At 41.9% G+C, this 18,060-nt stretch overlaps 2 protein-coding genes across 7 annotated transcripts in view; both read left to right on the top strand.

Moving 5' to 3' along the window:
- The first annotated feature begins 421 nt into the window (after window positions 1-421).
- LOC127064571 (lethal(3)malignant brain tumor-like protein 3) lies at window positions 422-9,855 on the top strand. 6 transcript variants are annotated; one of them, XM_050995785.1, is made up of 17 exons: window positions 941-3,416; window positions 3,635-3,713; window positions 3,837-4,041; window positions 4,560-4,854; window positions 4,982-5,835; window positions 6,040-6,202; window positions 6,283-6,454; window positions 6,541-6,724; window positions 6,809-7,007; window positions 7,092-7,309; window positions 7,427-7,655; window positions 7,757-7,946; window positions 8,012-8,133; window positions 8,220-8,607; window positions 8,710-8,784; window positions 8,869-9,181; window positions 9,293-9,855. In XM_050995785.1, the coding sequence occupies exons 2-17, from the start codon at window positions 3,700-3,702 to the stop codon at window positions 9,416-9,418; spliced, it is 3,747 nt and encodes a 1,248-aa protein (XP_050851742.1). In that variant the 5' UTR covers window positions 941-3,416; window positions 3,635-3,699; the 3' UTR covers window positions 9,419-9,855. The 6 variants fall into 6 exon arrangements, with proteins under 6 accessions (XP_050851740.1, XP_050851745.1, XP_050851742.1 ...); XM_050995784.1 differs by having other exon boundaries at window positions 3,516-3,713; XM_050995783.1 differs by lacking the exons at window positions 941-3,416; window positions 3,635-3,713 and adding an exon at window positions 422-707.
- A 435-nt stretch (window positions 9,856-10,290) lies between these two features.
- LOC127064582 (fringe glycosyltransferase) overlaps window positions 10,291-18,060 on the top strand; it is a 29,374-nt gene continuing 21,604 nt past the window's right edge. Inside the window, exons 1-4 of the mRNA XM_050995837.1 lie at window positions 10,291-11,379; window positions 11,571-11,816; window positions 13,723-13,771; window positions 14,694-14,796. Coding sequence (XP_050851794.1) covers window positions 10,963-11,379; window positions 11,571-11,816; window positions 13,723-13,771; window positions 14,694-14,796 — 815 coding nt within the window. The 5' untranslated portion in view covers window positions 10,291-10,962. The remainder of the gene's footprint in view (window positions 11,380-11,570; window positions 11,817-13,722; window positions 13,772-14,693; window positions 14,797-18,060) is intronic.

Genomic DNA, 18,060 nt, shown 5'->3' with positions numbered 1-18,060 from the left:
CGCAATTGAAGGTCGATATTTATATACTTATACACATATCTATATATCTGGGTATATTTTCTTTTTGTTTTTTTTTCTTCTTTTGATTTCTTTCTTTTTTTCTTTTCTTTTTTTTTTCTTTTAATTAAATGCTATTAGCATTGTTTGAATTACACGCGTACACGATTTTTATTTTTATTCGACTCGTGTCGATGTAGAGAGATACTTGACAAAAGTTCCTCTTTACTTTTATTGACTTTTGCAACGTTAGAATAACAAAAGGAAAATCGATATAATATTATAGTACGTATTCATTGAAGGTATTACGTGTGATTTTGTTTCTAATTTCAATTTTTTGTTTTCTTTTTTTTTTTTTTTTTTTCCTTATTACTCAGAATGTTTTATACCAATGCATGGATCTTGAACGTCAGTCGATGCTCTTAGAAAAAGTTGGCAAAAGATAAAGGTACTTTTAACGCGAAAGATGTAGATCGGTTTGTTTTGCGCGAGTAAGATTCTAAGTAACGTGATACATGTCAGGATTTGACAGGTATTTAGAGAAAAATAAAATACAGACGAATGATCTTGTTGTTTTACATCTCCGTGGATGGTAACTCGTACAAATGTGAACGAACCTTCGTAGCAGAAGCAACATGGGTTGGTGCGCATGCGCTTTCGAAATAATATCGTTCCTTCTCTCAGATGATGGCGACTGACAACTTTAAAACGTGAGTTTATAATCATATAATTTCTTATATCTGTAACGTGTCGTTATAGTGTAAAACGTTGCTCCGTGATTATGAGATATCGAGCATTCAGTTGAGTTAGTTGAAATTAAGTGAAACGTACGTATTGCCAAATACAACGTTAAATTTTCGGCTGGATTCGTTAGGTCAACATTCGTTTACTCTCGTAAGTATATATGTATGTACATGCGTGTGTAAAGCTTAGCGTAACTTTGCACATTGAGCTTCGGAAAGTACAAATAATCATTAAACTATCGTATAACGAGGAAAAAGAGAAAGTATGCATGCTCGTGTTTACTAGTGTTATTTACTTATTATCACGTTCTGCATCTTTAACGATAGTACTTTGTGTTTGCACCTATTTTTTGTTTTCAACAGCGTCCATGCATGCACGATCGTAACCATGAGTTTACAACATTGCAACTATTGCAATCGATTATTCTTTAATGACTCGTCGAACATTTCATTTATAATAAATCACAAGTTTGGTATATCATATACATGTATAAAAAAGACATAGCCTTAAAGAAATTTTCTTACGTTAAATTCACGTGAAAATATGAATGTTTCTTGTTTTCACGGATCGTAACATTTTTAACGATACAGAGTGATTAAAGAATTTACTTTTTTGCTAAGACGGCGAAGACACGCACACGCACGCACGACACGTGTATACGTGCATGCGAACGTGCGTGTGTTCGTGATGCATGAATGTGTACGTGTGTGCACGTGTGTACGTGCGTGTACGCATATATACGTATATCGTATAAAATCGTACCATTCCGCAATTTACTTTTCGGTACTTTCCTCGCCGTTTTACTTATCTCGATTGTTCCGCGTTTCTTCATTTTCAAAAGTAACTCGATCGTCGTGTCGCATCTTAGTATACGTTATTTTTACTTGAAATCGTTAAAATGGAATAATATACTATAGTCACGTGCATGCGATATTCTCAACTATCGATAGGGGTTACAGCGTGTTCCTCGTAATCGATAGATGCATTCTTATTACTGATGCCGAACGCACATTTTGGAGGTTATTAGAGAAAAGTTCGTCGCATGGAAAATACGTTTCATCGAGACTCACAAATCGTCTTAACGAGCTCGATTTTTCTCATTTATCGAAGAGAATTTACTCATAAAGTGATTATAGGTTTCGAAGGAAAATATTGATCGTTAGAATCTGCTATACATTGACAGTAGCTTCTTAAAGACGCGAGAGCTCGAAGAAAGTAGAATTTTTTTCGATAAACGTCGTAGGGTATGGTTAACCAATCGAGTCACGATAAGAAATGTTACGTCTGGTTATACCTCGCTTACATGGCTTAATAGCATATCGTTAAAATGTATTATTTCGTTAATTAGTTCGATAGGAATGCAGACGTACGTACAATCGTAGCACTAGCGTAAAGTTGTAAGAAGAGTGCTTCTCGCAAAACGTATCGTCTCGTTAATTCGTAACGATTCATTAATAACGGCGAAATGAGAATAGCACGTGGTAATGAGTTCTAACGAATAGGTTGCATTTGATTTCGATTAGATAAACATAATTTTTCTGGTTTATTTACACGTTTTGTTATCGTCGGTATTAGAACAGACGAAGGAAGAAAAATGTTCGATATCGAGCAGCGAGTCGAATAACAAGCGGAAATGTGTCCGGATAGATTCGTGAATGCGAGTAAAGGGAAAAGTTTAATTTATGGCACGAGGTGTACGTGGATATTTGAAAATGTCCTTTCTTCCGATCGGTCGTTCGTGAAGCGTCCAAGAGAATTGTCAAATAAATAACATCGACGAAATTATCGAATGGGACGAGCCGTTGTCGATCATCGATCATCGAGCAAATGGATTCAGAACTTTACTTGAAAATTGCTTTCACTTGCAGTAAATATATGTGTGCGTTGCTCAGAGAGGAGTGGGAGGAGCAAGAGGAGGAGTTAGAAAAGTTGTTCGATTGGCTATTACCGTCGGAGCGTCATACCTTATTTGCGTCGCGATAGGTTAGGTTCGCATGGCTTGCCGCGCCGTTGCTAGTACGCTTCGAGCCTATGAGGATATAGCTGTAGCGTAGAGAGACCAAAGCTCGAATGCTTAAAAGATAGGTGCGGATTTTCGTTAAAAACAGTACTCTGCGCGACAACTTCCCTCTTGCTCCTGTCCAGGCAAAATCGTTGTAGAAAGATAGGATTTTTTGTGGCAAGGGGATACCTCTTGTCGCTCGTTTCGTTCTTTCGTTATACCAGTGAAAAGTGTGCGTCGTGCATACGTGCGTGCGGGCTGTACTGTTGACTCGCTCGTGATACGCGACGGACGATTTGCAAAAGTATTTGAATGAAGGCATACTTGGCGCAGCAATCACGGTGGTACGTTAATCGCGGTTTATAAGTATCACCGCAGATACGGGAAAAGAATTTATTTTTTAAATATTTGCGATATTTCAAAGTGTGAAAGAAACGTAACTGTGCTCTCGGCAATAATAGCTGGGCGCGTGTTTCAAATTGCTTTACTGATAGATCCGACGCCCAGTCATGTATATTGTCGGAAGAACGATTTTGTGAATTAAGTGCACAGTGCTGTTTAACTATAGTTACTTCTTATAAACACCAAACTTATTACATATCCGTTCTAGCGCAATTAATTGGAATTATGTAACTAGGAAAAATTGAATTTCCTTATAGGAACGACTTATTAGGTATGCCACATTTGCAATACATGCAATACGCTCGGATTATTTCGAATTTTAATTCTTTTAATTGTTTTATTTTTTAACTATTCGATATCATTTCTACAGTCATTTCCCTGTTTTTGTTAACTCTTTTGTGCCCGAAGACGTGTCTATAAATAAATTATTGGACGAGTAAACGATTAATATCAATGAGAGGGTGTTGTTAACTGTGCTTCTTTCTCTAGAAACTTTTATTGGTAATTTGTCCATCGTTTGACTATCATTTTCTCATTACCAAACATGATTAAGAATGAAATATTTAAGGTGATTAATATAATATACATGTTATAGTGGATTCTAAAACTGGTCAACATATATAAAATGTTCTTATCCAAGAAAGATCTGTCCGTTTGTAACATTTCTTTTTATATTTTACATCGTTTACAGAATGGACGAAGAAATAGTAGTTGACGACGTAGATGACAATAGTATAACAGAGTCGCAATTGGACGATTCTACTACTCCAGTTATGCCTTTATTATACATTCAACAAGGTAAAATGCGTTCTGGTCAGACGACAGCTGCAAATCAGACGCTTGTTTCTCCGACTGCTACTCAACTCGCTGCCATTATTAATCCAGTTAATAATCAGGTAACATTTTACACTCCATATTTATTTAATATCTTACATTTATACTCCAACGGTCATTTATATTTCATTAAAAATTATCGTTTTATTACATTGTAGCTTTAGCATTTTAATTTGTACATTACGTAAGTAAACCAAAGCGATAAGCCTTACGCATTTAATTCGTCGATCTGCTCGGTTACATAAATATTCATGCGCTCTAGAATCCTTTGTGAAATCATTTGTGAAAATATTAATACGCGAGGTCGCGCAAGCATGGTACATTTTGAAGTCTTTTATTAATCTCCACTTTTCTCCGCAATAAATATCGATTTAGTAGTTTGAATGAATCGGAAGGAGGAAGATGCGGCTGTTGATGTCACGATCGAATAATTTCTCTCATTTTTGCGCTACTGGTATACTTGAGTTACTTGTAAGAAAAGCTTTAATATTAAAATTTTGTTAATGTTCTAGAATTCTCTAATAGGAATAAACGATACAAGCGGACGCATCGTTGCTATGCAATTTTTGATATATTTCAGATTGTTACCGGACAAAATAAAGTATTTATACAGGGGCCAGGCCAGGTTACTACTTCTCAAAATAAGCAACATATTGTAATTCATCGTCCCGTTAATACAGTTAATACGACAAATGCTGCGCAAGGACAGAAACACATATTACTTAGAAAATCAAATACGTCTACTGCGCAGATCGTACCCTTGAATACTTCTCAGAGTAATCAGACGAATCCTCAGTCGGGGAAACATACGTTTGCATATCTTGGTACTCTGATCAAGCCGAATAAATCGCGCGAATCTGTTGTAATCCCAGCAGGTATGATTATTTATTTGATACGACTCCGTTATATCGCAAATGCTATGTCATAAATATTTCTTTGTTCGTACGCGTGTGTATAGCGAATTGAATTGCAAAGGATGTAATTTAAACTTTGTTAAAACAGGAGCCTTAACGACTACACAAATAAGTAAGCCAAAGCTAGTTATCACACCGGTTATATCGCAATTGGCACAGACATCGACAAGCACGACTGCTGGCTCGCAAAGTCAACCACCTAAACACATGACGAACTTGTTATTGCCTGTTAGCATTCCCCAACAAAGCGGATCTGCCAAATCGAGCATGTTTAATTTGAAGATCAATAATGGCCAAATTAGTACCGATAGTAAGGGAACGATTACAGTTTTACGAGAATCCAAAACAACAAATTCAACCACACATCCTCCACCGCTGCATCCAATAGCAAAAATGAGTTTGTTAAGTGCGAATAAAGGAAACAATAATTCTACAGATAGTATAAAGATTACGGAAAATCCGGATTCTGCGGTTATTACCCCTATACCTAAAAAGGACGATACTATAATGCCAGAAAAAAGAAAGAAAACGATAAGTAACATCTTAAGAGGTTCTAGCGAAAAGCGATTGAAGAAACAAAAGTCCTCTCAAGAAACTATGGCTGATGTGACTTACGCACTCAGTAGTCCCGAGTCTGAACAAGACAAAGATAAAAAGGTGCAAAACGACGATGACATAACTTTGATCAAAGTAATTCCTAGCGAAGACAAATCAATGAAATTAAATACGAGCGTAGATGATGACATAAAAATAGAGATAATTAAAACGCCTACAAGTTGTACAGTCGAAGCTGTGTCGGATAATAAAAACGACATGAAAATAAATCACGAAGATATGAAAGAGCACTTCAATGTTTCTCAACAAAACGATTCCAATTTCGATGCTGCTAAAGCGTTAGATTGGAAAGATGGCGTGGGAACCTTACCAGGAAGTACATTAAAGGTAATTTATAGAAACGAAAAGATAACGTTTCCGGTTAAATTTATTTTTGACATACTTTGCACTCGTGTAGTGATATCTTGCACCTATATATTCAGCGAATGATGCAAGAAGAATATTTTGTATTTGTGAAGACGCGTACAAAGTTATGCAATCGATTTTAGACGTCGTCAACTTTATAATAAATCGTACTTGTTGTTTCTTCAGTTTTGTATGAATGAATTCGGGATTATGGAAGTCGTCGAAGAAGATGAAACGAGTAAGCAGAACAAAGATGGAAATATTGGCGATAAGGAAAACGTATGCCTAATACAGAATTCTTCCAAATCCAGTCCTGTTATGACCAACAACGCGATTAACGAGAAGAAGGGTAAGTAAAAAGAGAAAGGTAAACGATTTCATTGCTCGTACAGGTACAATTTACCAAAAGGATTAATTTGTTGTGAACAGCCGAAGATCGAAAAACTAGAACCGTGTCCGCCGATACCGTCTATCACTGCGAGGGCTGTGGATGTTACGGCCTAGCTGCAGAATTCGAAAGTCCAATCTCTTGCAGTCCTTCGTGCACGGAGATAATAGAATCTAAGAAGCAGCCTTCGATTCGAAAAGAAAAAGATTTAAAGTATATTAAGTTGGCTTATTTTTATACTTGTACACTTCGAACGATCGTTCGATCGCTTCGTTACGTTTGCTTTTTCCTTTTTGTAGGGATTTGCGCGTAAAACGAAAACGAAAAAGATTGTTACAAGAACAACAGCAAGCCAAAGAAATGGAAGAAAAATTTGATGAAAAATTGCAAGAGAAAGTAAAGTCTGAGACGGATGAGGATACTAAGGATACCATCGGAGCGATGGACGACGAATGTCAGGGAGGAGATTCTTCCGAATCTAAGGCAAGATGAAACATTATATTATAGGAAATAAAAGGTTTACTTGCCAAATCCTCGATTTTAATGATTTGATTATTTTTCATACAGTATCCATGGCAAACTGGAAAACTTGGTTTCTCTTGGCCTAAATATCTCGAACATTGTAAAGCCAAACCTGCACCCGTCAAATTATTTAAAGACCCATTTCCATATGGAAAAAATAATTTTAAAGTCGGGATGAAGCTAGAGGGAATCGATCCCGAGCATCCATCTCGTTATTGCGTCCTTACGGTGGTCGAAGTTGTAGGTAAGTCGTTAACGCGTTTTTAATCGAAGGACGTAAATGTTCTCGAGTCGGTACAATGTAATACATCTTAAATCATTCTTGCAGGATACAGGATACGTTTGCATTTCGACGGTTATCCAGAAAATTATGATTTTTGGGTGAATGCGGATAGCATGGATATTTTTCCAGTTGGATGGTCCGAGAAAAATGGACATCGTTTGGATCCACCAAAGGGTTATGTACCCAATAACTTCAATTGGAACGCCTATCTTAAAATTTGTAAAGCTCCTGCAGTTCCAAAAAATGTATTTTCCAATAAAAGTGTAAGTGTACATACGTATACATATATATATATATATATATATGCTTCAATTCGGTTTCCCTAGATAGTCGAAACCTTCAACACGAATTGTTCTAATAAATAATTCAATGGATTTTAGTCGGTTTTTCCAACTGGATTTCGCGTGGGCATGAAGCTGGAAGCAGTTGATCGTAAACATTCATCTTTGGTTTGCGTAGCAAGTATAGCGTGTTTAATGGATTCTCGGATCTTGGTTCATTTTGATTCTTGGGACGAGGTATATGATTATTGGGCGGATGCAAGCTCGCCTTACATTCATCCCGTGGGATGGTGTCATCATAACGGGCATAGTCTTACTCCACCCAACAGTACGTATCACATGTACATATTACACAGATGCATACGTGTACTTTTTTCAAGCTTATCCCTAACAAAACGAAAAAGTAATCGAGCAAGTGATATTTTGCAGATTATAAAGATCCGAAGTCCTTTACATGGGACGCTTATTTAAGAGAAACGCACTCGATGGCAGCACCAGCTAGAGCTTTTAAACAACGACCACCTTGTGGATTTAAGCGTGGTATGAAATTGGAAGTAGTGGACAAAAGAGTTCCTCAACTTATTAGAGTAGCCACTGTGGAGGATGTGAAGGATCACATGTTAGTATACGATGCGTTTAATCGACGAAACGAACGATAAAAGTCTAACAAAATTACGTTTCTAGGTTGAAAATACGTTTCGATGGATGGCCAGAAAACCATGCTTATTGGATCGATGATGATTCTGCGGATATACATCCAATGGGCTGGTGTCTAAAAACCGGACATCCATTGGAAGCACCGTTAAGTAAGATAAATAATTTCTGTAATAGCGTATGGAGAGTCGAATAGCGGACTTAAGATTCATATCGTAATTTTTCGTTGTTTTAACAGCGCCGGATAATTTAAACGATAGGCCAGAATGTGGTACGTACGGTTGTCGTGGTGTAGGGCACGTAAAGGGTCCTAAATTTGCCACCCATAATTCAGCGTCTGGTTGTCCATATTCACCTCAAAATTTGCATAAAGTTAGGCAAGTGTCCGATAGATTGAATATAAAACATGAGGCCTGCGATTTCGACGAAGAGTCGCAGGAAAAATCAAAAGTCGATAAGACTGATAAAATGAAAATGGATAAGTCTGAAAAGTCTGAAAAAGTGGAAAAGACGGAGAAAGTGGAGAAAATTTCCTTTTCCGAAGAACGCTTGTTGAAGACTGAAAAAGATGTCAAACAAGAGGATGGAGAATCCGATAAAAATGACAAGTCAGAAAATTCTGAAAGGTGAATATTTTGTTCGTTTCTAATTTCGAGACGAATATTTCGTGCGATTAGCACTATATACTTATGTCGTACTTTTCTTTTTTTTTTTTTTTTGTTTAACAGATCAAGCAAATCGAAAAATCATCATAGTGACGGACAAACGGACGACGATGAGGTTTCGAGAAAACGAAAGAAAAGGTTCGTTGTGACTTGTGCGAGATCCATTGGAGTCTGATCAACGTATAATCCTTCAACGTAGTAATTATTCGTTACTTTTTGCAGACGACCGATATCTGACGATCCATTATATACTATCTCAAATTCGACCTACAGTGACGCGGTTCTGACTGCCATTCCATATGCTGCCAATATGCCAGATAAACAATTACGTACAGAATTATATCAATCGGTTTATAATCCTGGTTACAATCCGCTACCGGACGCACCGCACATATGGGCGAAACATAGCAACGCTTTAAACAGAGTCGTATCAAAGCAAAATACGAATCCTCGACGATGGTCCAACGAGGAGGTCATTAAATTTATTCAAAGTGTACCAAATTGCAAGGAAATCGGTAATATTTTCAGGAAACACGTAAGTTCTATCAAATATCTTACAAACGACTCCAAACTCGTTGAATTCTTCAACGAACTCGTCACGAAACGTACTCTTATTTTCTTTTTCTTTTCTTTTCTTTCTTTGTAGAATATCGACGGAGAAGCATTTTTAATGCTCACGCAAGAAGACTTAGTATCGTTATTAGGTTTACGCTTAGGACCAGCAATAAAGCTGTATAACAGTATAGTTTTATTACGCCGGAGAGCCACGTGAATAATTTGTTGAAAAGAAAATCAACGAAAAGACGACGGAAATATTTTCCACAAGAGAAAAGAAAAAAAAAAGTTTAAGGAAAAACGTTGTTATTAAAATGAAATTAATTATTTATTAATGAAGTCAGAAATTTCTATGGGATCAGAAATTTCTTAGGTTCGTGATTTTCTTTGTAATTGGCATATATTTATTTCAAATTTCAAATTAATTTTTTATAACCGATACGACACGTCATACATCAATCGCGCGATGGGAAAAATTTTACTCTTGCGATTTGGATCGATGATCGCATCGAGTCGTCATATATAGTTCAGATATGTACGCATGACAAGTACTTACGATTGTCCATTATAATTTTTTCGTATATTATCAAGTGAATTCGATCATGTACAAATGTAAATATAATCATCTTAATAATTAATTATTGTAATAAGAAAGAGACTGTTTGAATCATTGATCTTATTTCTTGGATTTTCGGCTACGACAGTCCCATCTTTTCCTCGTCGTGTCTAAATCTTCGAGATGGTCGATAACGGAGTGCGACGTTATCGGCAACTTTTCGGAAGATACGACAGAGCTGCGCGTTTCGTTCGAAGCTCGCCGGTACGATGGCAGCACTATCGACTTTGTGGCATCGCATGGATACGTTACTGGGATATGCCTATATATTTTTTACGTAACTGCGACGACGATAAGAACGTTGTGTCCATCGGTCGATTAAAATCGATGTCGAACTCTCGACGAACGATCGTAAGCGTGGACTCGTAAGAAATGGAAGAAAAACGTCAACGATAGGGACGCGTTCGAGTCGTTGCTCGCTGTCGCTACTTCTCGCGGAACAATAGGTCGGAATATTCGTTAAAATTATGGAAATTTGTTAAAATCGATACATCGCGTAAAGGCAGATACGCGCAACCGTTCGCACGATCAACGCTCGGTAGGTCGTTGCGTCGTAACAGCGTTGCGGTCGCGCGCGTTTGCCCCTCCAACGTTACCCCCTCTCCATGGCGACGGCGAGCCGGCCGGCAAGTGGCAGGCAAGGGGATGTTTACGGCGTAGCCACGGGGACGACCGTCCATGTGTTTCAGTCGAGGACTCGTCGTCCGCGCGGTCGATCCAAGCGTTCGGTATACCGCGTTTCTCGAATTTCGTCGTTCCCTGTTATCCGTGGCTTTGCGAGAAGATACAATGCGTTTATCTCGACGAGATGTCAACGTAGGAAGAAGGAAACAGTTGTACGTTCGTCGCTCGTGATATAAACGTGAAAGACGCTGATCGCGAGTGTAAAAATTGGCTAAAGTTCGATCTGGAACTGGCGCGGGGAACGTAGACGAACGAAATAGATAAGTCGAACGATTTTCCTTGCGAGCTGTCGCGCGCTATTTTTACACGAAGAGTTGTTGGAGGTGCGCCTTGGAGCAGCGAAAGAGGAGATGGCGGTGACGAGATAAGATAATGGGAAGTTTCACGACGAAGACGAAAACGGAGACGACAAAGGTGGAAGAGAGAAAGAGAGGGAGAGGTGATCTTTTTCGAAGTGTGTTATGTCCTGCGTGCTTTCGTCGACGGGACGAAAGGAGGAGAGTCATGCGGGCTGGTGTTTGTCGTTGAGGAACGACGCGAGGGAACGAAGGAGGAGCATCGTCGAAGTGTCGGTGGAGGTGGAGGAGGAGGAGGAGGAGGAGGAGGGGGAGGTGGAGGTGGTGGGCGAGGAGGAGGAGGAGGAGGAGGAGGAAGGGGACGGAGACGAGGGCGAGGGTGGTAAGGGCGGCGGTACCGGAGCCGGAGCTGCTTCCTCGCAAGCTCGTTATTCTCCCAAGTACGAGGTGCGCAAGAGCCATATCGTCGATGCGAGGATGCCTCGTGCCTTGCCAACGAGACGAGGCCTGCAGGCTTTGGCCCTCGTACTTGCTACCGCCTATGTCACCATTCTCCTCTACCAGGCAGTGGCACCTCGTCAGGTTAGGACGATCGACGATTCATTTATTTTCGTTACAGCTCGATACGTTCGCTCGATCGATCGATCGATCGATCCTTCGCGAAAGAAAAGAGCGCGCGCTGAAAAATGCAGAAAGCAGACGAACGAAGCGTCGCGGAGCATTATTCGGCGGGTCGACTCCCCATTAGCAATCCCATTATTTTCTCTTTGCAGTGGATCGAAGAGATAAGCAGCGAGGTCAATGGTAGAAACGAGCCGTTGATCGAAGTATCCGCGTCGAGAAGGATCGTAATCGGCGAAGGAGGCTCGGCGATGACACCACCGCTCGCCACGGCCACGATGGTACCCTTCTCGACGAATCTGGATGACGTGTTTATCAGCGTCAAAACTACCAAGCACTATCATCGTTCTCGTTTGCCGGCCATCATCGGCACATGGTTCCAATTTGCCAAGGATCAGGTACGTGTCGTTGGGCCGCTACTCCTCCGCGGCTCGAAACTTTCAGCAGCGTTGCATCGCGCGTTACGAACGTGACCAGCGCCTGGGAAAATATATCTGAATATGTCTCTTCTCGTAAACGTATTCGGCATGGGACAGACGTTACTTTGTGCGCGTACTCGCGCGTACTCGAGCGTACTCGCGGACAAAAGCGGAGTTGTCGCGCTCGTCTCGTCGCACGAATTTCATTTCCCACGATTCCGTTTTCTTTGGCCTCCTCTTGCGCGTACGCGTTCGCCCGCCTTTGCGCATTTCGCCACTACGTATTCGTTTGTCTTACCTGTCGTTAATAAACACGGTGAACGGGTAAACGATTAAGGACGAACGCAAGGACGAAAGAGCGTGCGGTGCGTCAAACGCGAGGCATTTCTTTCTCGAGAATCGACGCAAGAACCGACTTGCCGATATTATCTTGAAACGGCTAATTGCGCGTATTGTAAACGCTTCTCTTTGCTTTCCACCGCTACATGCCGTTTCCTAGAATAGTCTTAACCCTGGAGAGATGGCAGGCGCGAGCCCTTCTTGCGTCCAAAGAGAGAGAGAGAGAGAGAGAGAGAGAGAGAGGGAGGAGGGAGAACGCTTTCGAGAGATTTACGGGCGAAAAACATCGGAGGTAGCTCGCCTAGAGGTAGCTCGCATAGGTCTTCAACGAGAGAAAAAGAAACTAAACGCGCTTCTCTGCCTTCTTGTTTCCTCGCTTTCTACCATGAATTATATCCATTGTATTTACCAGCCCTTGTACTCCGTTAAAGGTTCCCGTGTCTCGTTATCGAGCGTTTCGAAAATTTCGTCGAAAGTTCTGTTCAACGAGTGTGTAGGTTTCGCGTCACAAGATCCGGCTGATTCTAATTAGTTCAGCTAATACCACGGAAAAGAAGTCTAGTTTTGTTAAATGGTTACCAAGGACGCGTTTAATTGTCTTTCATGCTCTTAATGAGACGAACTTTGAGAACGGTTCGGCTGCTTCGAATCGTCTTTGCCAGCCTTCGTTTAGCGCGTAACGCGAGAACGCGTAATACGAGATTCGCCGTCGCCTCTTCAACTAGAAAAGTGCCACTCGTTACGTCTGATAACGCGACAAATTTTCCTACTCTCTTTCGTAATCTCTCTCGAGTAACTAGAACGTATCGTAATACGTACGTACGTGGAACGCGCGTACATCTTTCTTGCGTTCGTTCACGTTTTAGTAGCTCGAACGTCGAAGTCGGCGACGTCGCCTCGCGGACCTTTCTGCGTTAAATTTTGGCCGTGCGTAACCGGAGTAAACGGGTAAAACTATGTAAAGGCGTAAATCGAGTTATACGGTTCACCCTGTATATAAATATGGTCTACGAGTCGCAGTCGAATGGAATCCGAGGAGCTCGAGTGAAATTCGAGGTAACAGCCGGCTTAAGGCTGCTGCCACTTGAGCGCGACGAAGAAACGATCGGCAACGTGCACTTTGCCGTGCACTATTCCTCGGTTCTCTTCGCTCGGTTGCTATACTTTTGGACGAATTAGTTTAAACTCGATTGGCGCCAGCACGGAAAATAGTCGACCAAATTTTAACTGTCTGCTCGACGATGCGTTTTTCCCTCTCTTTTTCTCTCGCGTAATTGGTCGACTGTCCTAGACCTCTAGAGAACCATCAGCCTTCCGTCTTTTACTGTCTGTTTGTCAGCGGCTGCCTCTCTCTCCCTCCCCCCCCCTCTCTCTCTCTGCCCCTCCACGGGAGCTCGAACTAAAAATAGGCCTCCATTTTAACACGTGTACTCGTCTTACGTTTCTCTCGTAGCGTAATCGTAAGGACGCGAACTCGACGGAAAAAAAAACAAAGTCGAAGCGAAGAGCAATAACGAGAGAAATGTTGTTTCTTGTTTTGTTGCAGACGTGGTTTTTCACCGATCGAGAGGATCCATACTTTCAGAATCAAACGAGTGAGTATTCTTCGTAACTTTTTATCGCGCTGGGAACTCGCGTTCGATCGAAGGGAAAAACTAGACGACGATGGGTTCGACGAAATTAACTTTAGAACCGTTCGGCGTTTTCCTCGTGTTCCTCGCGACGTCGTTCGGAATACGCTCTCCGTAGACGTTTGGTCGTTTGCACGTTCGAATTCGTTGGTATGCGAGGGAGCGGTATCGAAAGTGCGAAGAAGGATGCGCGGTATCCATGGTAAAATGGAAACCGGAGGGTAGAAAAAGAGAGAAAGAGAGAAGAAATTTTGCTAAAGCGATATAGACGGGCCAACGGCATGTGTGCATGCGACGTGTTCCGGCATTGCGTGCATTCTGTAAGTGCAGCCTCGGGCCAGATACGCGACTGTGGACGACGAGGAGGAAGAGGAGGAGGTGAAGCGGGAGGAAAATACGAGAGAGAGAGGCGAAGCCGCGAGCCTCGAGAGACGTAGAAAATTTAAGGAGTTCTCGATCTTCTTGGAAACAGTCGCGATCTCGAATACTTTTCACTCGCGTACGAAGGTTCGAACGGTTGACCGAGCGCTTAGATATAAAATAGGATTTCGCGAATTTGCATTTGGGCTGGGTCTACTCGGCAAGATCGTTCGTGTACTTCGTCATAACGATGTGCCGCCAGAATCGAAGGTGGATGGTGATCGGATCGAAGACGATCGGAGAAGAAGGAAGAGAAGCACGCGAGCCCTCGGGGATCGTCCGACGTTTGACCTCGGCACGCGCGCACCGTGTTTCTTTGAGCGTTTGCCTCGTTACTCGTGATTTCGTTTTTCGTCCGGTTCCGCTCGTCGTTTTCGAGTATAAGTTTTCCTTTAATTTCCTTCCCTTTCTCCGCAGGCATCACGAATTTGGAGCACTCCCTCGATTTTAAAATCTATGATTTCAGACGGCCACATGATCGATACCAAGTGTTCGTCCTCTCACAATAGACGAGCCCTTTGCTGCAAGATGTCCGTCGAGTTTGACAGATTTCTCGAGAGCGGTCGAAAGTAAGTAAACGATTCCAAGCGATCGATGTTGCTCGACGTTGCTTTGGCGTAATAATCTGCATACGCATAAAACGCGTCCAATTAACTCGATTACCGACGCTTATCGTCGAACGTTTTTCATTCGCCGTGTCGTCGTCCTGCGTAGGAAGATTAACTGGATGTCGTTGACGCTAATCGTTATTTCCTGTTCATTTAGTCGCATACTCTAATCGAGCTTACACGTTTTATCGATTCAACTAGATATCGCTTGCAGTAATACGTACAAGTCGATGAATATGAGATACCGTCCACACCTAATACGCGTGCCAAAGTGAAAAATATTCGACAGCCATTCGACAGGTAGAAATGATTAACCGAAAAGCATTAGCGCGTAATCGAGCCAACTCGAGCGTCAATATCGTCGTCGATCGTATTCACCGCTTAGTGGGATCGTGCATCGGAGCACGCGTACCGCATAGCGTAATAGGCTAATACGAATTAATTATTCTACTTATCCTCGCAGAGATAAATCTTCTTGTGCTCGCCAACTTGCTTTTAGATAACACGCACGGTGACTCATAAAGTTGGTCGCACGCTCGCGAAGATCTTGCAGAGAAGTTCGAAGGACCACGGTTGTTTCCTTTGCCTCTCTTCTTTTCTTTTTTTTTTAAGCACTTTCGAGCGCACTTCCCCATTCCTCCCTCGTTTCTCCGAGTTTCTTTCGGTCGATCGAACTTTAGCCGCAGGGCAATAACTTTTCTACGTTCTCTCTTGCGAGATTTATCCGTTCGCGGAGAAAGAGGGAAGAGGAGAAGGGAACATCGGCCATTGGTATTATCATCGTCGTTGGAACGAAAGGAATCGTCCTTCGGATCGTATCTCCGATATCGATACAGGCTATCGTCGATACTCTCTTCGTTACATCTCGAGAGATACCGTTTGGTCCATTATCCGAAGCGATATGATCCGAACTCGCGACGTGCCACCTAACTCTGCCTTCTGTTCTCTCTTACCTTCGGATAATCTAATATAATGGCAGACTCGTTCTATTTCATTACTACCACATAAACGCTTTACTCGTTATCTCGACATTTTTCTACGTTCTTCGTTCCGCGCGTTCGCAGCCGAACGTAAATTCTATTCTATTATCTTTGTCTCTTTCTCGTGTCATTGGGGATCGATCGAGAGAGAGAGGGAGAGAGAGAGAGATGACGATCACGAGGAGGATGAGGATCGAGGAAGAGGGAGAGAGAGAGAGAGATGCAACTGCCAGATTACGCGGACAGGTAGATAGATGGGTCCCATTATCGGCGTAGCCGCATTAAACGCTTCTTTATATAGCTGTACATCTATAGGATTTACGAAGCACGTGAGATCTCCTGGCCCGACAGGAAGATACTTATCTCGACGCTCGACCGTGAGGCTCCGCCTAATTGTTTGCTCTTGCTACGTCGATCGGTATAGTCCCTTTGCTAGCCGCCGGACCGCGAACTACGTTCAATTATCCAACGAGAGTTATCGTGCCTTCTCTATGCGCGTCCCTTTTTATTTCTTCCCTTTCGTTTCATCATATATAATAATATTAATTAGTATTTTTTCTCGATCCACGTAATAACGGCAGGGTCTTTCGTCTCTTTTTCAAAGTATCCTTAACAATGGTAAAAGTTGAACGAGTTCGTAGGGGACGAGAGAGGCCGGAAAAAGGATATTATTCGATGCAACGAAGCGTCTCGGATGTTCTTTGCTCGCGTCGAGCGCATTAGCTACGCCGAGTTTCGCGGTATGCAGCGTGCAAACGGAATCCCGATAGCATCGTTATAATTTCTCTTGCCTCTTATCTCTCGGCAGTCTCGAGCTCTTATTCTTTGGTATTCTTTCTTCGTTTTAACTCGTAGCCGATGGGCTCGATATCGTCGCGTATATAGAACGCGCGTAGAGTTCGCGCAGGTGTTCACGGGAAACGAACTCGAATAATAAATCGAGAAACACGGATGGGATCTCGAGTTATGCTGTCCTGTAAACGGATCCAAACCTAACGTCGTAAGTTCCTTTAGAAAATCATTTCGAAAGGTTGCGATTATAAAGTCTTCGAAACGTTTTACGGCATGCGCATCGAGTCATATTCCTCGAGATGTACCATTATGTATTTACTCGGTCCTATTTCTAGTAGTCGTCCGTTTTCCACTTTTCTTTACAAACGAAACGTTATCTTTGAGATTTGTGTTTAGACAGGAGAAGTAGAGAGAGAGAGAGAGAGAGAGAGAGAGAAAACTCATCGAGCAGGTCAAAGTATGCGGCCCTAAAAATATTATCTCTCCCTCTCTTATTTTTTCACTTCTCTCTTGGAAAAATGAACGTTAGAAAAACACGTTTAATGGTCCGTCGTCAACGCGAAGCAATTATTATGGGTCCTCGAGGAGGCTCCTGGTTTTTTCAAGGTACCGCCTTTTCGGATTTATTTTTCTTTTAACGCCGGTTAGTCGTGTCGGTAAAAGCATCGGCCGGCCTTGCGCCGAACGTTTCTATCCTCTTTAACGTAGATCCATATATCTAAGTTTATAGACGTTCCTTGTCATCCGTGAGTTATCGTTTCATCTATTTAATTATTTCTCACATCGGTCGCGTTCCCATTGCTACGGATACATATTATCCGGACGTCAAACGGCTCGGACGAACTAACGCGCGGCTAGTCGACGAGCGATCGTTATGGGAAACACGGTTGCGGTATTCCTCGCGATATACGTACGTACATTTCGGCGATATACGTGTATGTATCCTATGTCTATATATATATATTTATATATACGTGCGTGTGCGCGCGTGCGTGCATATGACGGAGAAATCGACTAGAAAATAGGAAACGTTTCGTCGGATATTCGTAGGAGAGGAAATTTCATTTCACGTCCATCTCTAAAAATGACGTTGTAAAAGCCTACGCGCTTTCTTTCGACGCGTGAGCCACGTTTGGGAAGAGAAACGTGGACGACGCGTAAGGCGATAGTACCTACGAAAAGAAGAAGAAAAAGAGACCGTCTTGAATATCGGATGCGGGCTCCTTTGTCTTCGTTTCTCTTCGTTCTCGATGTCCCGCTTTCATAACGCATTATCATTCGCATCGTTCTCTCTATCGCGGTACGTCATTCCGATTCGAGCGGAATTCTCTTGTCTTCGTTCGCGGTGATTTTCCTTTGAAAAAGCTAATTTCTAATCCGTCGGTAATTTTCGCGATCGGCGAATTAACCGTGGCCGACGATATCGGGCATCGGTTTTCGTTGAAGCGCGAAA

Source organism: Vespula vulgaris, chromosome 6 (assembly GCF_905475345.1).
Source record: "Vespula vulgaris chromosome 6, iyVesVulg1.1, whole genome shotgun sequence".
Classification (NCBI taxonomy): domain Eukaryota; kingdom Metazoa; phylum Arthropoda; class Insecta; order Hymenoptera; family Vespidae; genus Vespula; species Vespula vulgaris.
The sequence above is the reverse complement of the archived record's forward strand: the minus strand, read 5'-3'. Positions and strand labels throughout refer to the sequence as shown.